The 26672-nt window shown below is 36.8% G+C and overlaps 1 protein-coding gene across 17 annotated transcripts in view; it reads right to left on the bottom strand.

Annotated features, from left to right (window-relative positions):
• Positions 1 to 26672, bottom strand: part of LOC128679928 (focal adhesion kinase 1-like) — a 111066-nt gene that overhangs the window by 4938 nt on the left and 79456 nt on the right. For 7 of the 17 annotated variants that reach the window (XM_053762448.1, XM_053762454.1, XM_053762457.1 and 4 more), the window contains 20 exons: positions 14632 to 14738; positions 12648 to 12838; positions 12146 to 12301; positions 11429 to 11508; positions 10914 to 11070; positions 10052 to 10196; positions 9570 to 9691; positions 9160 to 9243; positions 8785 to 8866; positions 8213 to 8248; positions 7502 to 7627; positions 7089 to 7169; positions 6524 to 6691; positions 5859 to 5991; positions 5131 to 5263; positions 4591 to 4732; positions 3772 to 3976; positions 3369 to 3496; positions 1288 to 2435; positions 476 to 592 (listed from right to left, as the gene is read on the bottom strand). In XM_053762448.1, the coding sequence (XP_053618423.1) occupies positions 476 to 592; positions 1288 to 2435; positions 3369 to 3496; positions 3772 to 3976; positions 4591 to 4732; positions 5131 to 5263; positions 5859 to 5991; positions 6524 to 6691; positions 7089 to 7169; positions 7502 to 7627; positions 8213 to 8248; positions 8785 to 8866; positions 9160 to 9243; positions 9570 to 9691; positions 10052 to 10196; positions 10914 to 11070; positions 11429 to 11508; positions 12146 to 12301; positions 12648 to 12838; positions 14632 to 14738 (3541 nt within the window). The remainder of the gene's footprint in view (positions 1 to 475; positions 593 to 1287; positions 2436 to 3368; positions 3497 to 3771; positions 3977 to 4590; positions 4733 to 5130; positions 5264 to 5858; positions 5992 to 6523; positions 6692 to 7088; positions 7170 to 7501; positions 7628 to 8212; positions 8249 to 8784; positions 8867 to 9159; positions 9244 to 9569; positions 9692 to 10051; positions 10197 to 10913; positions 11071 to 11428; positions 11509 to 12145; positions 12302 to 12647; positions 12839 to 14631; positions 14739 to 26672) is intronic. The other 10 variants (XM_053762450.1, XM_053762456.1, XM_053762453.2 and 7 more) reach the window with 7 other exon arrangements.

Here is a 26672-nt window from a genome sequence, read left to right as displayed (position 1 = left end):
GCTGTTACTGTTACTCTTCTGGGTAACATATAGCCGAGTGCTTTATGGCACAATATAATTGTTAGTTTTATGTATTTTTAGTTATACATTTTTTTTTGTCTGTAATTGTGTGAAACAGTAACAACTAAAGTGTTTTATCTATTAAATTGTTGCCTTAGGATTGACAATGCCAAAAAATATGCACGGCGCGATTAGTATTTGGTTAAAATTGGAAAGTAATAATCTTATCAAATTTTTTCAACAGTAGCGACGCCCTCATTAAGTCGAGTTATATAACCTGACCAATTGCAAGTGGCTCTAATTAGTTTTAAAAGCTTCATTTGTTTCTTGTTTTCATAGCAGACATAGATCTCGAAATAGAGCAGGTATCCAGGGAAATCTAATCTATAGCAAAAATTGTAACATGTATGTACTCTCTCACGCTAGGTATTGCGAGCTAGTTATAATGATACAAGATAAGAAATAGTCTATTCACCAGATTATCTTCTTGTTTTTGAAGCCATATTCTATCCTCTTCGCTCTGATGTTGTTGTCTCGCTAATTCAGCCAACAGACGCCTTTCCACCGCTTGCTCCGTGTCGAATTCTGGACTCTGTAACGTACGTAATAAGGGTCAGATTTGTTTGATGTTTTCCTATTTCAGTCTGAAGAACTAACGTTGATGGTAGTGTTCATTTAAAAGAGTTGATTATTACAAGGGTAGTTAAGTAAATACCTGACCAATAATAAAAAAAATTGTTTAACCAAATATACCAACGTTATTATTGAGTATGTATAAATAAAATCACTTTTAGGGCTTAAAACCAAAGTTAAAAAATTAATGTCAACAAGTTTAAAAAACACCAATTGCAAGTGGCTCTAATTATCTGAACATTATAAGTAATAATATGTACCAAAAGTGATTTCGTAAGAAAATTATTTCAAAATAAAATAAAAAAAACCAAAATTCTACCGGAAAACCCAAGGACACACAAAACTCTGTAAAAAAAAAAAGAAACAAATCTCAATTTACAATAAACATAAAATATAATACGTATATATGATATTTGAAAAAATCAATTTAGTATATATACAGATGAAAAACCGTAATAATCCGAACTTCATATCCACATTTATCTACAAAACATTTGTACAATACAAATCTATTTTACAAGTGATGATAAAACTACAAAAACAACAATATGTGATTCTTATAGAACAAAAAAAAAAGTAAAAAATCTGCAGTCATGCAACGTCCTAAAATACCAATTTGATAAATCCATGCTCGGAGCGCTAACTACAAATCACCTGGACTTGAGCTGAGCATTCCTGTCTCGACGCGTACAAACTATCGGCGGCCGTGTATTGCGGCCGGAAGACGGCCGTCGACTGAGCCGATTGAGGAGTCGCCTGCGGCTTAAATAGCATCGGCTGCGCCCCCACCACCTGAGAGCTGTAGATTTGCTGAGGAACGAACGACGGCCCTGACTGGGGCATGTAATTCTGCGGCATTTGAGGGTAGACTGGACTTGAGGACCTTATGAAGGGCTGTTTAGATTTTTGACTTTGGGAGTACGGAACGCCCTGAACAACTCCTACTGGGACTCCATAAGTGTTAGGATGAGACACTGACATGCCAGAAACGGAAGGACGGTAAGGTTTAGACATGGCTTTTTGGGCCGCGATCGCGGCGCAACTTTTGACGTTGTCTCCGCCGAAGTCGTATATTTCCTCGACCAATGGCGGTTCGGGTTGATGCCTCATTTTGTTGACGACGCTCGCGGCCAATTGCGCGTTAATCGCGCCTTGGACTGAGAACTGGCCGACATCTTGTTCTCTCCTACTCCTCGGCGGGGGCGAAGCGGGGACCGAGTGTTGTCTCGTAAAAGGTGCTATTGGGACCGGGGATCCCCTATGGGACAAACTACCCCTTGCATTTCGTTCTAAAGACCCCATTCTGATTGGGGCCCTCTCGGCCGTGGACAACGCGCTTCTAGTGTTCCTTTCGAGCGACCGAACTCTGTTCGCGTACGGTTCTGTGGATTCAGCATCTTGCGGGGGTGAGGTGACGTCAGCGCGGGGGGATACAGTCTGATTCTGGCACAGATTATCGCAACTCGCGCCTACGACTACCGTCAAAGTGTCGTCCGTCTGTTCTGGTACCACGGGGTCTAACTTATGAAGGCTCGCTACTGGAATAGGGACGGTTTGTAAGGGAATATCGACACTTTCATCGTTTATAATTTTGTCGACGATTTGCTCGTTTTCCGGTAGAGTTTCGGCGAAGTCGACGGCGACAGTGTTGAATACCGATGCGGGGGTGGTGTACGCCTGCGGGTCGATGGCGCGGGACTGGTTCTCCCGTAGAAGGTGAGCAAGGACGAGCGGGTTCTGCGCCACGATGTAGGTTTGCGGCGCCGCGCCGACGGATTGCGCTGGGTTTGCGTCCACCGCTGCTGACAATATAATGTTTTATGAAAATTTTCATCTTCATTTTAATGCAATACAAAATTAATAAAATTTTGGAATATTAAATAAAATTTACCATATTTGTGACTTTCATTACGAAATCTATAAGCTGTATTTTTTTAAATACACGTTAGGTAGATAAAAGCTATAGTTTTTTATCTATCTATATAGATATATATTGTGTTATACTTCTTTTTCCTTTCGAGTGTGCGTCAGATTTTATTCAAGTCGCCTAAAGGCATCTGACATGACTTACGACTACCCTACCCACATCTAGTGGCAATTAGTAGCATACACAATAGTGAACTTGAAGTCTTAATCAGTGTGCAGGGTTTTCTCAGGTTTGTGTAATACACACTATAGATTATATATAGTTATTACACTTTAAATTATATACACACTATAGTTAATATATATTTTCACAATATAGATTATACATTATGGTAAATTATTTATCTCTCTTTCTCTCACCCTAACGTGTTTCAGTTACATTTTAAATTGTTATTGGTATGGCTGGTATATTACTGGTATGGTCAAACGCAAAACTTTCTAAAGATTACTTGGGTACATCAAAATAAGCAACTTTTATTCTACGACTTTTTGTGATTCGTAGTTTTGTTTTTTCATATAAAAAAATACAATCTAATTTGCGATTCTACACATCTTAACTCTATGTAATAGTCAAGCAACACGATAGAGTGCAGTAGCGTTATGTAGCAGAATCGAACATAGAGTTTACGTTTTATAGAAACGACATTAAAACTAAAAAAAGGAAAAGAAATATGTATTTATTACGTTTAAACAAAAGTCGCAGAACTAGATATGTACTTCTCTATGTACCTTGTGCGCCTTTGTCGGTTATGCGTTAGATACCAGTAAGCCTGTGCAGTTATAGTAAGGTAAGATAGTGTGAGCCGCACCGGAGAGGTTGGTGGGCGGACGCGTGGGCTTGGGCGGCGGGTCGTCGCCCCAGGAGGCGGCGGCCACGCGTCTGTTCTCGCGCCGCATGGTGTCCCACGCCGAGCTGCGCTCCTCCTGCAGGATCTCGCTGTGGGTGTGGGACCAGACTCTCGTATCATGGGATTTTTATAACATATACGTCTTTAAATATTCTTATCGTTAAATATTATAAAACAAAGTCAAAAACTACTGCACGGATTTTCATGCGGTTTTCACCAATAGATAATGTGTTTCCTGAGGAAGGTTTACATGTATAATTTATTGTATTTTTACTCGAGCGAAGCCGGGACGGGCCGCTTATATACAAATAAAGTTATTACAAACTCTTATAACGCAAATAATAGAATTCAAAATCCAACTTACAATAGTGTTTCCTTCAGGCTATGCGCAGTAGGCCGTTGCGAAGGTTCGTACGACCAACATCTGGACATAACTGAGTACAATCTCGGGGGGCATTTGGGGGGTAGAGCCAGTCGCTCGCCATTCTCTAGTTTTCCGATGACGTCATTGTTTTTCACCCCTATAAAGGGCTTCACCCCTAACATAAGGATCTCCCACATACATACACCTGTGAAAAAATATACTTATGACAATAGGGTAGTTGATAAGGTCAGAGAAATGTATAAAATATGTATAATCTAGATAAAATAGATATATTTCGAATCATTATGATAATCCATAGACTGTAACAATACAGCTGGATCATTGTACGAAGATTTAAAGTTGATTGAAAGTCCATTTTCAAAAAGTAAGAAATTATAAAACAAAGTCAACCACTTTAAAAAACTAAAATTTTGTAACAACTTTTATTATGAAGTCGTCATCATAAAGAAAATATTATCGTAGCTGTCGAACAAACATAGCTTTCTTTGCGAACATTTTCGCACGTTGTGACGTCACTTGTTTGTGTCGTCTAGTATGGAGCGTTTGGACGAGTCCAAAAATGTGTGATTTTATTATTCTCTTATCTTTGAAAGCATTGCCATTAACACAGTATTTTTTCACTAGTTTTTCTAATAATATAAGGGCCTTCGAATAGTCGTCAAAATAAAAATTTGTCAACTAGCCTATTTTTTGGAACACAGTTTAAGATTCATACAGTTTCGTGCAAATGGTATGACATCACACACACATCTCTTTCTGGCATGAGCGAAATGGAATAATGAGTAGTAACATACTAACCAAACATCCAGACATCAGAAGCGGAAGTGAACCGCCGGAAGTTGATGGACTCCGGGGCCATCCACTTTATGGGCAGTTTCCCGCGCGACGCCTTGTAGTACGATTTGTCGTCCACCATCTTGGATAGGCCGAAATCTGCAAGCTAATGAAAAGGAGAAGCTTTTCTAAAATATTTATTGATAAATTTGAATCGATATTTTTAATTTCGGCATAGAAGCCAAAGAAATTAGTATTTTTAGTTTTAACATATGAAACAGGTTCGGTTCTTTTATTAATGACACCGGCGTGTCGTTCCTACCCTGAAATTAGTCCCATACCTGTGGATATACGTCGAGGCGACTAAGAGGCTCATAATCGCAGTAGCTTATACGCAACAAAAGCATCCCCAAGGAGGGTTGACAGCCGGCAGGCGGTAATAAAATCACAGCTGAATCTTCAATTTGGTTTATTTTGTAACCCGGGCTTTGTAGTGTCACAGTCCCGAGTGAAACACACAAAGATGACAGAGAGAGAGAGAGAGAGAGAGACAAAGTCATATACCTTGACACAGGTAGGTGTGGAGACAAGAACATTTCTGGCAGCTATATCCCTGTGCACGAACTTCTTGCTCTCCAGATAGCTGAGCGCCGTCGACAGCTGGTAGATGTACAGCACCAGTGTGCACGTCTCCAATCTGGGTACAATCGGCACGATTCATTGCAATTATTATACTTGGCGTCGTACTATAGCGTCTTGTTGATTGACGTCCTCATTGATGAAATACTGATTTATGGCTGTGTGATAGATCTTCCCACGCCCCCTTGCTATGCAAATGATATAAGGTTCATATTTGCTTGTCTGCATGGCCTAGTTTTATTGTAGATATCTTTTTATGTTACAACGATTGTATAAAGTTCATTCGCTCACTTCCCACTCTAGAGTGGTCAATCTCAAGACGATCCATATGAAGCACTTCTTTATGTCTGTGGGATAAGGTTCTAATTCTCACACCTCCTTTTTGCCTTTAATTTTGAAGTACAGTTAGTTTTATGTTATAATCTTATGAAAATGGCATAAGGTTCATTCATTCACCTGCTAGCGTGTAGATAAGTCCTCATTTCCCCTAGAGTGTCCAGTTCCATGACGATTTAGAATTTATATGAAACACTGCCTTATGTCTGATGGATAAGGTTCATATTATCTCACCTCCTATTATTTATTTTGAAATACGGCTAGTTTTATGGAAGAAACTGTCTTATAACAATGGATTAAAGTGCATATTCGCTTACCTCCTAGCGTTCTGCTGTAGATAAGCCCTCATTTCCCCAAGAGTGGCCAGTTCCATGACGATCCAGATGGGGGGGCTGCTGCAGACCCCCACCAGCCCGATGATGTGCGGGTGAGAGAACTGCTGCATTATATCTATGGGAATAAGGGTCAGTTTTATACAACAATGTCATTTATGTGTTTATGTACATGTGATAATTTAAATTAGTCAAAAATATTACCATAGAGAATGTACTATTTAAAACATTTTTATAGCATTTTAAACTCTATGAGTTACACGGTAGGTTGAATATCGAATGTCACTGTGACGAATGTGACTGTTGAATTCTCCAAAGTCCGGAGCTTAATATACATATATAAAATTCTTCCGTTACTGAGTGACTGACAGACAGACAACGCACAGTGTGTAGGCGAGCACTAAGAAGGGATTTCCTGAAATTCCCAAGGGAAATGTTTTACTCAGATACGAAGTTATGGGCATAAGCTAGTACTTAACTACTAGAACTTACTATGGTTGCTATGACCCACTCGAAAATAAAGTTTATATTAAAACGTCATTTTTGGCACATTTGAATGTTATCAGAGAGACAAAACATCCTGACACACATCCAAACATTCGCATTTGTAATAATAATGGACACAATGTAAAATCAATATAAGAACTCACAAGCCTCTTCGAGAAACTTCTCGGCGGTGTCCAAATCGGCGTCCATCTTGCAAGTTTTGACGGCCACAGGTAATATATACTCTCCGCCGGAACATTTGCCTTGTTGTTTTTGTTGCGCTAGTTGTCTTCGTAAAGATGGATGGTTCGCTGACGTCACTCGGCAGGTACCTGGAGTATCAATCAATCAATCAATCAATCAATCAATCAATGATTTATTTATTTCGTCAGACTAATCGTTTTTGTTAAAAAAGTGTTTTAATTCTGTCAAGTATTGAATTGAACATAGAATTAGAATTGACTTGTAAATTAATAACAATATTTTATGTAGGATTTTAGATTTTTTTTTACACATTATTTATGTTATTGAACAAGTTGATAATAACTGCTTTGTCCAGTTTTATTTTATTTTGGTTTTACCGATTGTATGGAATTTAACTGTAGATCTTTTTTTTTTGTATTGAAAACGAACAGTTTCACATTTCACACCAAAGCTAAAACACTAATTATAAGCAAATGTGAAGCGAACATCGTTATCAACCAATAAATACAATGGTAATATTTTTACCTTTGTGAACATCACCAAACTGTCCTTCACCGATGATGCCAGTCAGTTCAATCTGATTCCTCACCAACTCATAGTCACGTACTGAAATAAAATATATATAATAAAAAAATTATCTGAAAAACAAATCTAAGGCTAAAACTACTGTATTGAAAATTACGTAATAAAAACGTATAATTGTCATCACAATACTAACTAGCTGTTGCTGGCAGCTCCGCCTATAGTAGGTTATATTTGACCTCAGCTCATTCTCTCTCTCTCATCTGAGCGTGTTCCCGGTTACTTCTTTAGCCGTTGAGCGTCGAAACCCAGGGTTGATCGCTTTGTTTGTATTACACAATAAATAGTTTTAATCTGTTGCCAAAACGCAACAATGGCGACGAAACCCTGGACATAATATGGTCAGTAAGGATTACCAGCTGGCGTGGAGTAGTCAGCGTCGTCGTCCACAATCTCAGCGTAGTCTTCAGACAGCAGGGTGGCGGTGTTCGCCTCCCACGAACTGGTCTTGCCTTCGGACGAACTGCTGCTCATTTCCGCCGCTAAGAACAATTCGTTTGCTTGTTTGTAATAAATTTGTCGTTTGAAAAGTAAGTACATGACAAATTGACACAAGAAAGATACATGTCCTTCAAAATAAAGAACCTTTCTAAAAACTTTCACATTCATAAAATTTTAATACAACCCCCAACACAGATCCATCATAAATGAGGGGCAATTAGATTCTTGTCTTTGTTAAATTTTAAAGTCCATTCATCCAAATAAAAATAAGGCAAATATAAACATCCAAACGTCCAATATAACAATGCATTTAGGGTGCTGATGGGGTTGCCTAGATTCTGTAGTGCATCAGGGATGTTTGCAGAACCGAAAGTAGATTGCTTCTACGCTTCTGTGCGGGAGCGGTGTACATCGGTCGCTGTTGCGCAGTCTCACACGGAACTGGCCAGCAGTGACTGATGGATGTTTTATTTGTAGTTACTAACAATAGGTTAAGGTTTGATTGTTACTAACAAAAAAAATGGACTTATGGTCCGAATAAACAAAAATGTTATTTATTTATTTATAAACAAAAGGTTACAATTAAGCAAAGAAAATGACACACAAACACATACAGAAGAACTTACTTTTGCATTGACAGTGGAGTGATTTCCAAACGGTTGCTTGAAAGAAAGAGAAAAGGGAATATAAATAACATGAAGTGAAACTCAATAAATAGAAATATAAGAAACAAGATAATTTATATTACGTTGTTGAAATATTAAGGTGGCTTTTTCAACATTTTTACAATGTGCTCATTGCATGACATGATCAAAATCATTGTGAATCAACTTTCCATATATACACTTAAAACAGAAGATCATAAGTTTTTTGTATGGATTTCTTTGGATACCAGCTTAAATTCAACATGCAAACCCGCTGTGAAAATTTTACTATTGTTTAAAAAGCCACCCTGTATTTATTTATGTACATGACACACAAATAGATTACAGAAAATATAGGTATAAATATCAGTATAAAGTATAAATAGACACTCTATTGTATTCCAAATAAATGTGCATACAGATACAGAAGATATATGTGGCCTGTAACCGATATTAAGGGTGAATTGCACCGTCAAATTTGACGTTGATTTTTAAGTTGACGGACGTCGAAGAAGACGTCAAAGTTGACGGTGCAACCCGCCCTAAGTACTTACTGGTTCTGTTCCATAGTGAGGTCTGTGAGTCGGTCACCAGTCTGCAGTAGCCGTCCACTAGATCCGCTAAACTTTCTGCAGCCTGCAATCAGACCAGTTCAAATGATACAGCCAAATATCTAAGAATATCAGTCTATATATGTCCAGACTGATTATTCCCGAAAAGTTAATTCGATTTCTTCTATTGATCAAAGAACAAAACAAAATTCAGTACTTTCGCTCTACTGAACTTTGGACAATTAATTTTAAATGCAATCTTTACAATTTCACGTCTACGTCAGTTTATAGTTTGTCAGCTTCTTTGGATTTCCGTTATGAGTGACTTTCGGCTTTTCTTTCAATCAGGATATTACGTATATAATATAGAGTATCTACCTCGACACTGCTGCATGTGATCGTTAGCGTTTCCGTCGCTCCTTTCACTCTCAACTGAAGCGCTGCTTTGCCACAAGATCCACTCTGAAATCAATAGTGTATTTCTTTTATTAAAAAAATCATTTAAAAAAAACTTTACATGAATTAGAAAAATACAGTAAAATTATTACACCAAGTGGCGTTGGTCCCAGTATATTACCTTGAGGAATGCCATAAGGATAATAATGTTATTTTCGCATTAAACATTAACTTATTTTGTTAAATCCATACTTTTATGTGATAATCCGCACTATTCTTGACATATTTTTAAAAATCTTTTAAGTTGTAGAAACGACTATTATAAAATAAGATGGAAATTATCAAATACCTAAGATAAATGTAAAAAATCAATTATAACCAGAATAAGTTACCTGTGTTTGTGATTGTTGCGAACAGTTAGACTTTAGGGTTTGCACGGCTACTATGTCGCAGAACGATGCTATTTTTGAATATGTCGCTGGCTCGCCTGCCTTGTGTGAAACGTACGATATATCTGAAGAAGTTAATTAATTTATAATAGTATCATGAAATATTTTGGAGTGTTGACCTAGATTAAGTAATTGAAATGAATTATGTTAAGAACGATATTAGTTGTTTGTGGCGTCGAAAGTTCTTTATTATCAAATCAAATCATTAATTAAGAAATTAACACCTTCATAGGCACTTTCTCAAAGTTTGTGAGGATATATGTGCGTATGTTGTTACACTTTCACGCAAAATCTACTGGACCGATTGTTTCAAATGAAAAATTTGGTACACGGGAATATAAAGTGGAATAACACATAGAGTACATTTTATCCCGAAATTCCCACGGTTGCGAAGCCCCGGAGCGCAGCTAGTATAAATGAGTTACCGATGTCGGGCCCGATGGCGAGCTCGACGGGGATGGCCCACTCGGAGCCGAGCGCGCCCGTGAAGCTCTCGCGGTCGTACCCGAGGTGCGCGTGCAGCGTCTGCACGAAGCGCAGCATGCCTTCCGCCTCGCCCAGCGTCGCCACCTGCCGTGTCGGCGTCGCAACCACACGTCACTCACGTCCGCACGCACGTCTCTTTCTCACGTATCGAGTACGGCTCGCGTAAAAAGAAAACGTGTGGACGCAATGACGTGCTACGTGTTTTTTATTTCATGGTAGCCCCCCAGGACATTATTATATGTAACGTATGTAGGTACCTTAGTTAAAGACGGAATAGGCACCAGCGTTGACATCGAAATCAGATTTATAACAAAATATAAAAAAACGTGATGCATGTATATGGATTAATATTTCCCAAGTCTTTGATTAACTTCACATGGAGCTTTGAGAGCAGCCCCCTCCCCGCACCCACAACTACCCTGCGTTCGAACTACGAAGACGTTCGAAATTCGACTGCAGAAACCAAGTAAATATCGATTGGTCGACTATATATATAATCAACCATCGTCCATACTAATATATGAACAATGGACAAACATATCATAATATAACATATTTTGACGACCTCTCGGTTCAGTGGCAAGAACCTTACCACTGTGCCACCGAGGTCCCGAGGTCCCGGGTTCGATCCCCGGTCGGGTCATGATGGAAAATGATCTTTTATCTATATATGTATTTGTTATAAAATATAGTATCGTTGAGTTAGTATCCCATAACACAAGTCTCGAACTTACTTTGGGGCTAACTCGATCTGTGTGATTTGTCCTAATATATTTATTGATTCAACGTATTATAATGTACCTTTTTAAATTGCTGCTGTATTGCCTTCTTCAGCACTTTGGGTTTGATCGCTTCGAGCACAGATTTGGGCAGGAACTTGTGTAGGCCGAACTCTTTCTCCAGGTATTCGATGTTGAACTTCTTGTCCAGGGATATCTGGTTATCCTTACAAAAGTACCTGGAATATCAATTAACATCAATTTTTGTTTCAAACTCGTTCGGTAAATAAGTTAACAAGAATGTTAAGCATTATATTTATCTATATCTATACAAATAATAAAACTGTAAGCGGGCTTTGTCTGTACATAAGAGATTATAAAGAAAAATAATTATGGGGCATCTTTATGGGACTAATAGAAGCCAATAGAAGCAAAACAATTTTTTTTAGAATCTTTGTCTACTGGGTGAAATTTGATGCAGTTTTCACAGTTGTACAGCAGATGATTGTAGGTAAACATCAAAATCAACAACAAGACAGAAATTTGTTTAACTATATAATTATATTATACTTAGAACTAGGCAATACTTAAACTCACTTTATTTCTAAACAGCATATTTGTATAGCCAAATCCTGGTCTACCATAGGATGATTGGCATTGAGGTAGTCGTGTCGCAACTGAAAAATCGTAACACATCAATTAACTCCCTTATATCCTAACAAAACATAATTACTTGCGGAGCGCCGGAGTTTCACTCCTCTCAACAAACAATACGAGCAAGCTAAGATAATTTTAAACACCCTGAATATAAATATTAAACAATGAGTAATGAGATATTGTGAACATCCTGTGTCCTGACAAATGTATGATGATTCTAATTAATTATTCTATTATGTATGATTTTAAGATTCTCCTATAACTTTGACTGCTCTAAATTCACATATCATTTTGAAGCTGACCTCGCGTTCTCATTGATAGAAAGTGACGCAATGCGAGGCGACGCGAAAATATTAAATGAATGAACGTATATGGATGGCTCCTACTAACATTATAAGTGCGAATGTTTGTGGGGATATATGTATGTTTGTTACTCTTTCACGGAAAATCGACTGGACGGATTCTTATGAAATTTCGTACACGGGTAGAATATAACTCGGAATAACAAATAGGATACTTTTAATTCAGAAATTCCCACGGTAGCGAAGCCCCGGGGCGCAGCTAGTAATCCATATAGAACACTGTCATATAACATCCATACGTTGACATCTTTGCATCGCACCGCTCTGTCTCAATGAGGACAACGCTCGAGTGTACCTGGTCGTAATAGTAGTGGAAAGTGACGCGGTCCGCTTCGCACAGTTCCCGCAGGTTGGCGGGCAGGTACCGCACCCTGAGCTCCAGCCTCCACTCGCTCGCCGGCCATTTGCTGAGCAGCTCCGACACTGGCGTGTCCTGGTGGATCCATCGGATCTGGAACGGTTGGAAATATTATTATTACTTTGGTATGCATGTAAGCCACGTCGTCAAGGGTGACAAGGAATTAGGGACGCCGAAGACTGAGTGAAGTGGAGAAGAAAAAGTAGGAAAGCGGGCCCTGAGCTCCGACAATTAACAGCTGTAGGAGCAACCAAGAAAACGCTCAGAAGAGAGACAGCTATGTAAGTCAATGATAGTAGTGATGGAGCCAAAACGAATTTATCTAAATGTGAGATGGCTGCATCTGTCGAGATCTATCTCTTATAATGTACCATTGGTATACTTACGGCCGGACAGTCGCAATCCTTACCAGCTTCCAAGCTATATTTATCTTATTTACCTTGCCAGTGGTTAGCCTCCGTGCCCGCAGCGCATAGCAATTGGCGTACACCCTGTCTCCAGCGGCCAGTCTCGCAGCCAGCAGCCGCAGCACTGATCTGACATCGTCATCAGCTGACGCCCGGACTACGTTGAACCCTCCGTTGGGAAAATGGACTTTGAGGGTGGACTGGTCGCCGGCTGCTGTGCCTGCTGACAAGAAATCGGAAATGTTATTATGATATTCTATTTTGAATGTAGAACGTGGTATAAAGGTCGTCTGCATAGGTAGGTACCTCACTCTCATCTATTTCTGATGTCGAACAGCAGTGCTTGCAATGTTGTGTTCCGGTTTGAAGGTTGAAAAAGGCAGTGTAATTACAGGTTAATATGGCAAAAGACCCCCAAAGCATCAGTGACAGAGCTCAATTTAGGTAAAGTGATGTCTCGTGTGCTGAATTTAGTTGGTTTCGTAAAACACATGGTAGAAATAAACTTAAAATCTGAGTTGTAGTCGCGACGCCTGCAGAAGCATACTATATTACTAGTAAAGAAAAACAAGTTCAGAAGAAATGGTTTGCATGTAGGATTAATTGTTTTTCTGCAATATTGTTTAAAAGATTAAAATAACAACAAAATTTCAATTTACAGTCTAAAATACTCCTGTTTGACCTGTCAAGGTACACGTAGACCGGAGGGGATAGGTAACATGACGAATATTTGCTGAACTTAGTGCACGCAAGTCTGATAGCCTAGTAATTTGCAATTTAGCAAATTACTATACGACTGCGTGGGTTTGTAATAGCAGACGTAAAGATGATGCCTACAGCTCAGCACGATTCTTAGTTGGATAAGTTATGCACTGTACATCCACACAACCACAACCACAACCGCAGGAAACACATGTTACCACCGCTAGTGTATTGGGTATATTGTTAGATCAAATATTTGCCGCCGTAAGCTGTCGTATGGCGCAGATTATCAAATAGTCACTAAGCAAATGTTAACGCATCTCGATAATATCAATATTGGAACGACAAATGTGCCTGAGCTAAAGTTGACTCGTCAACGTGCGGATCTGTTTTATCATTATTTTGGGTTTTACTTATTCTTACCAAATTTGGAAGCAGTGGTGGTACAGTTAATACAGCCCTTTGAGTGCCAAATGGTCCCAAATTCGAAACCTAATTGTAGCACATAAGTATGTATACCAATCTGTAGAAATTTTATAAGTCCACTGTTTGCTTCCGATGGGACCATCCGCCTTGAGATATACGATTATGAGAAGCCCATATTCTGAATTGTCCCTAACAGAAATGGCATTTCCTAAAACTTTCTGCACAATTTCGAAACCTATCTAAAGAACTTCTCAGTTAACCTCTTTCGCCAGACGACCTACAACGTGGTTATTTTCGCCAAACTGCAATTTGTTGTCGCATTCCTACAGTTAAATCTCGTAATTTATGATCGTCTCACGGTAGTAGGGTTTACCAGCATTTAGCATGCCATGACATCATCGGAGCTAGTGCCAACTCAAATGAACGGTACGGTATAAATAAGGTCTAGGATACGAAAAGTAAGCGTGTTTGCAATCCATATAACAGTATGACTATGATTGCCTATGCATGAAACATTGGCAAGATGTGTTAATTATAGAGAAATGTGGAGAGAAATTCAAGCTGTCTTAAGTCTAAGCTTTTACTAACAGATTAAGCTTATTATCATTAGTTTTACTTGTCCACTGCAAGGAATAAGCCTCATTTATCCGTCCCATTCTTTATTATCTATCCTGGTGGAACTTATAAAAAGAACTGTTAACGTTAGCAGAATCGACACGCTATATAAATACGTGTAGTCAAAAAGTCCGATGCAAACCCAATTAACAGAGTTTGCGTCTGACTTTTGACCGATTGGGAAAAAGATCAAGAATACTTTACACAGATTGAGTATACTATGTGGTATAATATGGTATACTAACAGTTAACTCAATCAAAATATGTACTAACCCTGTGTCACCGCACTAGGATGCCGCTTGGGCGAGCCGGCCGGCGCTGGCTGCATCGCGCGCGCTAGCGGCCCGTCCGCGCAACGCCCGCCGCCCTCAGGTTCATGGCTGAAAACAGAAACATATTGTTACCCTCATGATACCGCAGGCACATAAATAAAGCGTAATTCTTGTTCATTGAAAGATAGGTATGTCGCCACTGTTGCTGTATCCGTGGCGTCGTATTGGTCGTCACAAATTTAGCCGAGTCGACACGCTAATAAGGAGAGGTAGATAGTTCTTGTGTTTCCACGTCTTACGTAAACCGACTACGGAGGAAACCTACTCGGGCATGGCAGAAGGGACAAACCTAAAACGTGCTGGCTTGATGTTGTCAAGGAGGATGTGCATACCAATAGATGGATTTCTATGGATGTCGAAGACCATGCCGCTTTGAGACTGAAGAAGAAAACAGGAAAATACTTAGATGACAGAGAGAACCCAAAAGAACTATTCGATTTTACGGACTAGTCATACAGGAAACTTTACAAAAAAAGTAAAGCTCCCAGATGTGAAAAATGAAGATCGGTCCGATATCGCGAAATAGGTAAGGCACAAATCTAATAAAATAACCGTAAAGGCGCAATCTGATACTGTTAATGATACTGGAAACCGCAAACGTGTAGTTAAAAATAAACAAAAAGAAACTGTCAAATACGCCTATAATCACGTCTTAATTTCTCCTCATAAACAAGCTAGTCAGAAGTTTATAAAAGAAGATTAGTAAATTTTTCACAGTCCATAACATTAATGCTCGCGTAGCCGCATTCCACTCCATCGAACTAAATATTCAGAACTGAAACGAGTTCGATTTCCGCTGGCAAACATTTTAGATTGCTGTGGGAATTTCTACGATTGCATAATAAATTAGTTAGCAGGACCTTAGATTTGATTAATACGAAAAAGAAGAAAAGAATATTGAGAGTGAGTTGAGATCAAAAAAGGCCAAACAAAAATGGGTGCTATGAATGATATAAATGATAATGTATTAAATACAAATGAAGAAATAATCAAGAAGATAAATGCCATCGCCCAAAATTTTGATTGATCCTGTCACGAAAACTATTGAAACAACATTCAGTTTTAAAATATGTTTTCCTAAATAGACTACACAAACTTTAGTCTAAAAAGCTCGAGTATTTAGTAGCTACTATAATTCTAAGCAAAAAAAAGAAGCAGTCTACAAAATACAATATGACACAAATTATCATACAAAGCACCAGTAAACAATCATTTAAGTGGATGGAAAGGGCTTGCCTCATGAATAATTATAAGCCCTAAGTTGTAACAGGGGTTTGCGAGACATCAGGAAGATTTGCATGATGAATAAAAATAATGAGGCAATATCAAACGATCATATTACAACGAAGATTAATATTTAGTTGTTTCTAATACAATCATATCAAATTAGCTAAAAACAAATAACTTAATGAAGGGATGACAGGCAGTCCTTTTCTAAGAATTTGAATGGCTGAATAATAGAATAACACATTTCAGAAATAACAAAACAAATGAATTCAATAAACTCTGGTAAAGTTGAAGCAGACAAAGAATGAAATTTAGCCTACTAAGCCCCGCAAACAGAAAATTGATAAACAAAAGGCACAATTAACGCTTGTTGAGAACAGAATAAAAATGTTTAGCCCCGTTTAGGGCAAGGGCGTGAAATTTACAAACGATAGAGATTTAGAACGCTATTGTTAATAGAAGCTAAATTTAGTTTCGGTTTCGTAAGTCAACCTAGTTTTGTCGTGTTTCGGATAGTCCATACGGTACATTTCGACTATAATAATTTGTTATTTCTAACCTACTTGTCGAAATAAATCAGCATATCATCGATGAAAATATAGGCTCGATTCAAATATTTCGACTTTTATAAAAATTGTGGTATGATTGTGCTGAATATGAGTTGTACGCAAGCCAAAATTGACCTATACATTTATACATTTTTTGTGAAACTCAATTTAGCATCATAAAAGAGCTACCTCCGGGGACCATGAATCTCTTCACAATGCTGCCGTTTGACCGTCGTAAAACAAATCATGTTCCAGATATTACTGCGTTGGGGTTATGTAAAGGATAGATAAAGTATTATGTACTTTAAAATATTGAATATTTTCGCCTTTCTAATGGAATAAATATTTCACTAAATAAATTACATTACATTATCAATAGAAAGTACTTATTTGTATAACTGAAAGTAATCACATATTTAGTTTAAATCATATATTGATGATCTAATTGTATTGACAATGGGCTTCCCATCGGTAAAAAGACTTTCAGCAAATAAAACAATCGGTTTTCCTTTAATCAAACACTGACTCAATTCACACTTCGATGGATATAACAATTCTGCACTGTGTCACTGCATTGGCTACAGTTATTACATACATCGATCGACATGTAAATATTTTGCAATAAATATAATAAAGCAATAATATGATTTTAAGTTTAGCAAAGTAAATTAAGAAAGAAGAGAAGGCTGTGGTGTAGTCGGCAGTAGACTTAATTTATGATCCTTAGTTGAATAAAAAATTTGACACTGAATCACAAACATGTTAAAATTACCCTATGCGTTTCCTAATGGTGAAAGAATTTCGTGAATCGGTTGCGTAGTTCCGAAGGATTAACCGCTGCAGATATACTTTAAAACATTTCCACTTTATAACTTTAGATGTAGAAGATGGGTCTAGATATGTCGAAGAATCAGTATTATTTGAGCAAGGATATGACCTTATAAGTAGTTAAATAAAACTAGCAAAGGAGAAACTTAGATAACACAATGTTTCATTATGTTTACAATGTTAGCACAGATTGCATGTTGCAGCTACGTAACTGTCAGATTACAGCTTCCAAAGTTACGGACTAAATCTGAAAGTTCTGTATTTGCGGAGTTCCCCTGTCTACTTAAATAAAACACATTGTTTACTGAGGCAACCAAGTTTGTAACTTGTTTTAAGTTTACTGCATCACTCTGTTTCACGAAACTAAAGTTGCGTTTGACCACTTTTACCATTTCCAGACTAGAAAACGATTTAGGTCAAATTTTCACCCCAATTTTGCATTTTTTAAAATCGTCAGAGCCATTTTAGATTTATTTAGTATTTAATTATTAATAAGACTAGAATCTAACATCATATTGTCATGCACCAGCAAATCTTTAAGTAATACATACTTCCCCTCGAATACGATTACATCTGTCAGTTAATCAGTTGATGAACTCCGAAATGCATCAGTTCAACCGAGAAGTTCTCTCAACTTCCAAGAAATTAGTCATCAACAACAAGTCTAAGCCACCAAATACACCGAACTTTACAAACTGGATCCATTGCTTAATCTCCGGATTGGCTCGCGACAATCCAATTGGAAACCTCGATTCCCTGGCTTCGGAAATTTTAATTATTCCTGCACAAGCGACGTGTCCACCGGGGTCTACTGGCCTGTCCCCTCTCACCCAACCCATCCCTATTTCACTCACTGTATTCACCCCTTTTCACCCCCTCACGCATCGATTGGCGGTATGCAAATGCACAATGCAATCCATACTTGCGTTGCGTATACAAACATTGAATCTAGTATAGATATGGAACCATAAGATAAGGATTGGGTTTTCAAATCGTAATGCTCAGCTTTGTTATCGAGAAAAATATCTAGATAAGTCAAGAATAATGCAGCACTAGATAAATAATTATGATTAAGATTTTGGATAATGACGATCAAATAATATTATCGGATGATCATAATGAAAATCCCACTAATAAAAAAAAATGTTATGTGACAATTTTATAAAGAAGAAATATCCAAAACCGCATTGTAGGAACGTCGCAATGGAGCAAAACAGCTCAAGTTAGCATAACCAACCGCAGTTATTCAAAGTATTTCAATTCAACCTCGATCGAAAGTTCAGGCATTTAAGATGCTTTAGATCAAATATTGGCATTCGGCATTTATTGCACTTTACCACAGCTCGAAGTGGTATATAGTTGAGAGACCTTTAGTATAGCCATGAGCAATTGGTTTTGTTGATTACGACTCAGTTGAAACTTATTAAAACTCTTAACCGATCATGTAGTTCGTGACGTCCGGTGAAAGGAAAGTTCATAAGGATCCCATAATAAATCATTTTTGTGAAGTAGAAATTATGTTGAAATTTGCAAATTGAGAAATACTTAACTCGGATGTTAATTAATAAACCAATAGGGAGAATAATTATGTGGTAACAATCAATGATCGCAACATAGCCAATAGTATAGTTTCAGTGAATATAGGTAATGCCAAACTATAAATTAATTTCTTCTCCCAAGACTACATGCTCGCAGTTTTGTTATGGATGTAACAACCGCTACTCACACAGGAAATTAAATCAAGCCTACGTCGTACGTAAATATTTCGATAATAATAAATTGATTCGGTAGATGAAACTGTAGGATGTTTAAAAAAAACTATGTCAAAATGATTTTCAACAAAGACTTTTGTTTTTCTTTGATTAACCATAATCTTTTAGACGTTGTTGCTTTCCTTGTTCTGAGCATATTTAAAATATATATATATATATATATATATATATATATATATATATATATATATATATATATATATATATATATATATATATATAAAGTATGGAACCTGTACAAATCTCAAAGAACTAAATGTATCTAAAGCTTAGTTTTATGAACCTAAGTCTAACACTAACTATATATAATAAGTGCTAATGAGAAGCATGATAATAGCATATCTAAATCGGAAGTCAAACTAATTGTAATCGATGACCCACACCACATAAACATGCAAATCGAAATATTAAACAATAACAGTAGGTGTATCGTAGGTGTGGCGCTGCAGCGGACAGCACGCAGGACGACGGACAAGTCTGAACGTGCTAACTATGACTATGTTGCTATATGTTGTTGTGAATCAGCATGTGTGTTACGCAAGCGAAATTGCAGAGTTAATGACCTTTACGTATATATGCGATTGTATGTCATTGAACGTGATATTGCAATTCCTGATAACATACTTGATAAGTTTGAGCTAATTGGCGTACTAATTAGCGAAAATGATTTATACAATTTGATTTCAATACGAAATATTGGTATTGAAATCAATGCATTACATACTGAAAATATTAATGTTTTTTTGGAAAGCATTAAATGCACTGTGAAAGTGCAAATAAAATGGATGGAGATTTAAAAAGTGCGTGCAAGAATGACTGTAATTAACTGATGCTAAAAACTGTCACAAGAAAGTAATATAGAGATGAGATTACAGAAATATACCACACAAAACTGGGAACAATAGTAACGAATACATAAACACATACATACAGTCTAAACTTTCGATGCATTTTAAAACATTCTGTCAATTAACATTCCGGACGGTCCTAACAAAAAGCGACAGGTTATGGATCCAGCAAGGAAAAATAGGGAGTGAACGGAAGAACTGAAGATAATATTTTCACGTACTCGTATGTTCTAAAGTTTAATCATTACTCATAAAAGTCAGTAAGTAATTATTTTTGAACCGCATGGCGATTTTTGTGTTTTAATAATTTATTCACTTTGTTAGATGTTTGTATTATTATTCATTGGCAGTTCTAGATTTCGGACGCTTGCTGTGGATCTTTTCTATAAAAAATAAGGTTTCATCCCTTATCGTATAAAATATTTCATTCTTAGATTAGAATTATTAAATTCATTCATCAACAATCACTTAGCACACATTGTGTAAAATTTAGCGATCTCGTCTAGTCTAAAACTGAACACGTAATTTATGCAATAATAACATTACCTTGTGCGAGAATGTACAAGTGCGTTTCATTGATTTATTGGACAAATACCACTAGTCATAAAATAAATATCTTCCTCTTCTTCATATTTAAGTGTACTCTTGTCTAATGTCACTAACGAATAATACAATTTTCTTGAGAATAATATTAATGAAAAGATCGAAGAGTACTAATACATGTCTGCAATCCATATTTTATATAACGCTATGAGTGATTGCGTATTATAAATTCTGTATGAATATTCAGGACACGGAGCGCGGCGGTCGACCGTTGCCCAGTCTGAGGTCATCGTTTTATTTCAATAGGTATTCTATGGAAAAATGCAATTAATATCGGAGAGCCTCATGTCTTTAACGAAGCATTTGAGAAAGAGGAATTCGTCCATATATCAATAATATTTATAAGATTAATATTCGTGCCAATGGTCTAACAAGTAAGTCTAAGACCGCGCGAAGTGGAGAAGCAAAGTAAGAGTCTCTAGGTACCTATAGATGCCGACGCGATAGGTGAGGTAGATATCAGGGAAGCTTTTAGACGAGAAAGAACTAGGTGTGTCAAATATCAAAAGGATTCGAGAAGACGTGACATATTAAGTAAACTCGCTCTCGCAAGGCTCGGAAAAGTTTCAGTCAAACGTGAATTCCACTATGTTAAGTGTGCAACGAAGAAAGGCCATGTCTATTAATAAAACTCATTGTTTGTCACTCCAGCTGAGCAAACGCTGAACTCTTATGAAAACACTAGCATAGTAAACACTCCACGATCGTTGAACTTCAGGTTCCTCACCCCATTGTCAGCCCAAATATAGCAGAGCTAGGCTGAAGCCATTAAGGTATCTTCGGAGCTATAAAATGAACAGTTAACGAGGATATGATTCATGTTATATCAAGATCTTACGATTGCAAATCTAATAGCGGTTTAGAATCAACACCTGAAAAATTATCATCGATTGGTCGATAAGCGAAGAAAAACAAAGTAAGATTTCAACAACCAGTCAAACCAAAGATAGGTTGGGTACATATGAGAGGTAGTGTAGACATAAAACAACTAGATAAAATAGACTCCATGAATACTCCGTCGATTGAGGAGAGGACCGGGAAGATCTCACATGAGAGAGTGAGACAAAATAACCTGAATTTAGGAAAGATGATTCGAGAGAATAGTCAGACAAAACAAAAGCGAGTTCCCCTCCGCATCAACCCCACATGGAGTGTGAAAAATGGCCAATAAGGTACGATGAAACATTGTCGTTAAGCTAATATATCGATTCGTCATCGAGTGGTCATGCTAAGCAACAAGCATATTTGAATACATTTAATGACATGCTTCAATCAATCAAATATTCAAAACTTGTATGCAAATGCAAATTATGCTAATACGTTACACTTTCAATAGATTTATCGATTACTAATCACGTTGCATATAACATAATCCCAGGTGATAGAAAACTCATTATAATAATAAACATCATTGAATTATTTATAAATATTGATGCAATTTTAGGGACATTAAACTATGCAAATAAATGACATAAAACGGTAGACACACAAGCGTAAATCTATGCAAAACCATCATTCGATACAGCTTGAGGTCATAAAGATTATACTTCATTAGAATAGTTATGATCATAAAATACACGAACTACATAAAATAGTCTTCATATTAGTTTCCCGTTATAAATGCTGAAAAAAGCACAAATAGAAAAATTGGGATATAATAACGTGTGAAAGGGAGAATAACGCAGCAATGAGAATACAATATTTGTACTTGAATGTAAAAAGTAGTAGAGGAATTAAAGTATAATAGAATATATATTCCTCTGTCTAGGTTTTATTGGGATAAAACCGCGTATTTCTGTGAAAAATCAAGAAACAACATTAAAAGATCCCATTCCAAAGATTCTTTAACTAATTTGTAACAATAATACTAAATCTTAATCTAACAAAAATAAATTCAGATTCTCTTTCATGACATTTATATCTGACAGTGTCAGTACAATTTTTAAATTAAAGAAAATCTTATAACCATAAAGGTTTTCTTTACATATATATATTTAATTTTTCATAGTTTCGTAGCAAGAAAACTAATTTGCGCCAATCTATATAAAAACAAGACCCATGACAAATTATTGTTCATACATAAAGCATCAGTATTAAAGGGGTCATAATTGAGTTATTAAACAATTTTATACATCCTCTACCTACATTACATCAATATTATCGATACAACACCTTCACATGCACATGTCACCGGAAATAATTATAGAATTAAAAGAAAGCAGATGTAGTTTTAAATTCATGTTTTGACTCACGTAGGTGTCACTCGAAGGATTTCATGTGACAAACAAGTTTTTTGTGGGTCACACACATATATTGATCCCCAAGCCAAATATAGAGGGGAAAAGAATCTATACTTTGTTATAAATTATTATGAAATTAAGGTATTTCATAAGCATAATACTCTGTTAAACATATATCGTCTATTTTAGAGTTTAGTTTAATTAAATTACTAATGAAATAGATGTATAAGTGGAATTACTATATTTTTTTTTACAATTAATACTTGCGTAAGGAGACTTTCTCGAAATAATTTCGAGCTGACTTGGCAGCTTCTCATGAAGCCAATGAAGTGGCTCGGTTCTAGCAAGAAAGGTGTTAGTAGCCAGCGATGTATCATTTTCGCTTTAGCCATTGAAACGCAAAGAAAAAAAAAAAGAATTTGGTACAGTTGACTCCACATCAAGTTACTCTGTGAATGTAGCGGCTAATTCATATAATGGATTTTGGGGAGGTTTATATGATGTTGACTGTACAAAATTAATTGAATTTTCAAATTAAAGTATAATCTATATTTTGCCCATAATATAAAGGTATATCTAAACTATTATTATAAAGAGGTAAGCGTTTGTGAGTTTGTATGTTAGAGTCGGATAATCTCCGAAACTGCCGAACCGATTTCAAAAATTATTTCACCATTAGAAAGGTACATTATCCAAGATTTTTATAGGCTATATTAAAACACAAAATTCCCACGGGAGCGAATCCCCGGGCAACATCTTGTAAATAATAAAAATAAATACATTCACAGATCTGGATCTCTTCACTCACTATTTTGATCAATCTCAAATTAGTTTTGAATATGCAAATGAATAAAGAATTTAATTATAATATATCGCCGGCGGCGTAGGCAAACGACGATTTATGTGTATGATCAGTTGTCGAATTGTGGGGGAATATTGACGGGTTGATTGTTTGAAATCGTTTGCGATTGAATATAAAGGTTAAATAAAACCTACGGGCGCTATTAGTAATTTGTAGACGCAAAATCAATTGCATCAATTGAATGATTTGTGTTCGAAATTAATATCGAAAATTAATTTTACATATGGTTTTGTCCTGAAATTCCTATGCAAGCGGAGTTCAGGAGCGCAGCTACTATAAATATTAACTCCCTACTGAATCGATGGTGTGCGAAGCCTGTTATGTGTTAGCCTACAGTGTGACGACCTATGATATCATTCACCGCACGTAAATAATAAAGGACGCGCGCTTACCAAATGAATGATATTGGCAATTATGAAGACGATACAAGATGAATATTTATTCATAACGAATATTTAAAATGGCCATTTAGTTAGTGGGTCGTTAAAAATTGAATATTGTTTGGACACTGTCTTCGTGGGAATTTGATTAAATAAAAAAAAGTATGTACAAATGGTAGATTTAAAGCCTTATACCAGGGCAGTCAACTTTTAGACCAAACAAGAGATAGTAAAGTGGTGCTATAAAGTGCATCTAATACATTATATACATACTATATACTTCCATTAAAACGATATTTTTTAATATGTACCCGGGTTCGATTCCGGACATGATGACAAATGACATATTCACACACAGATTTATCTGGGTCTTAGATGTTTTTCTATATGTATTGTTATGAAATGTAGTATCTTCGAATTAGTATCCCACATAACACAAGCTTCAAACTTATATGACTATGTTTGTGATTTATTAGTGTTTGTGTATTCATATTTGATGTTCGAATCCTATTCATGCCGTACCATACCAATCTGACTCATGTAGTTTTCATAGACAATCACTTGCTTCGGGTGAAGGAAAACATTGTGGGAAAAACTGCATATTGATTGACAGTTTAGTTCACTAGTGTGTAAGCGACTACTTGCCACTAGATGTCGGTAGGTAGTCGTGAGACATGTCGGATACTTTTAGGTGACTTGAATGAAATCTGACACCAGTGCAATAGCAGACTCGATAAGAAAGAAAAGAGTGAAATGTTGACAATGTACTTATGTAGTATGTTGGGCTTATATGTTTGATATTTATTTAACTTTAGTTAGTGAACATGAAATAATAACGCAAAAATTCCAACAAAATATTAATTAACAGGGTACAACAAGGTCGTGCTGTGCATTCGAGGTGGAAGTTACTTTTCCTGTTACAATCTGTCTGTTTGTCCATGTTTATGTGTATTGACGAACGAAACCGCAAAGAAAAACAAAATAGTCAATTTAAGTATTATATTACATATTTATATTACTATGATTTGTAATTAAAATTGACATGGTGCTATTTTTAAGGTAGTGTACGTACAGAGCGCAACATACACGAGAGTATTTACCGCAACGCTCCCGCCCGGTAAAATGACGCTCATTGTAAAGTGAGCTTTAAGGCGTCACCTGACTTACTTTACATTGCCTACAAATTAGCGACTCTCGTCTTGTCAATTTAAAGTATGTCTATAGAGGACGCATTAAGGCTTACTTTTAAACGAGCATTTTCTTACCAAGTGCAGTAGAAGTGTGCTACGAACTTAAAGGTAGACAGACCAAATGAGTAATGCGAAGTGTAAGTGCCTCACTTCGCATTACTCATGCATGGAATCGTAGTTTACTACCTGCGTTTTAATTACATACTATACTCGCACGGCTTCGGTGTGCACCGACCTCCCTCGACCATAGTGTCCCTCGAAACGTTTCATACACCTTTACAACGCCCTTCTAGAGATAAAGTACATTATGATTGCAGGCTCTAAATGCCCTTCGATAAGACCCTGTCAATGGCTGGCACACTGAGCTTGAAGGGCCCGATAAGAAACGGGTCAGAAGCTAGAGACACGAAAGGTAATGGATTTTGACTTGACAGAGATCGATATCGGAACATCGCCCACATATATTAAGTGTACAATAGTTTTCTATAAAATACACTAAGCAGTATATGTATTTGCAGTAGTAACATTATTGGATATTACTTGATGTCTGTAAGGATCATCTACATTCTATAATCTAAAGGAGCCATACTTATTGTTCAACTTTACTGTTTGAATATACAAATATTATGATCATTATGAAATTCTTTGCAATATTTTTTTTAAGAAGATAAACGTGTCAAATTATCACTCGTCATCATCAGATCATATCGTACGCAATGCCTTTGATCCAGACCAACAACAACCAATCACATGCGTCAGGAGTCAGTTAGTTTAGTTTCATATTCATATTTATTCGGCAAAAATTATGTCTCGTGCTGGTCAGAGACCCGAAAAAATACGTGAAGAATTTTTTTTTTTTCATATTTCAAATCTGTATCCGATGTCAATGATTACATTATCTCTGTTGCGCAACATTGATCATTCATAAGCGAGAGCGGACAAAAAGCTTGCAAAACTACTAATTATAACGTTACGGCTTCACTTGTTTTGAAAGCGGCGATTAGTTCGGGAGAAACGACTTCACACGACAACTGACGTAGGAATAATATTTTGTGTACGGTGAGTACACGAGTAGAAGTACAAAGAGCTGAAAGGCCCGGTGAGCGAGTCGCTGCTGTCGAATAAATTTGACACGAAAATGACATTTCAAAATTACTTTCGACAATATCCAATTTTGATCACCGCGTCAAAATAACATTTTATATACGTCGGTGATACAAGGTGTGGACAAAGATATTTGGACCGGTGAGCGAGTCACTGCTCGAAAATGACTTTTTAAAATTACTTTTGACAGTTTCCAATTTCGATCATCGGGTCAAATATCTTTGCCATTCTATAAGATAGTCAGATAGTCTGAAGTTTTGGCGGTAAAATGTTTCTGGCATGCACTTTTAGGAGCATTATCATCTATTTCACAAGTTTGTCGGTGGAGTTCCTTCCATCGCTTCGTTTGTCTCCATAGCTAATATTCCTAAAAATATTAG

This window comes from Plodia interpunctella, chromosome 22 (assembly GCF_027563975.2).
Source record: "Plodia interpunctella isolate USDA-ARS_2022_Savannah chromosome 22, ilPloInte3.2, whole genome shotgun sequence".
In the NCBI taxonomy this organism is placed as follows: domain Eukaryota; kingdom Metazoa; phylum Arthropoda; class Insecta; order Lepidoptera; family Pyralidae; genus Plodia; species Plodia interpunctella.
Note: the sequence above shows the minus strand (reverse complement) of the source record. Positions and strands in the feature narration are given on the sequence as shown.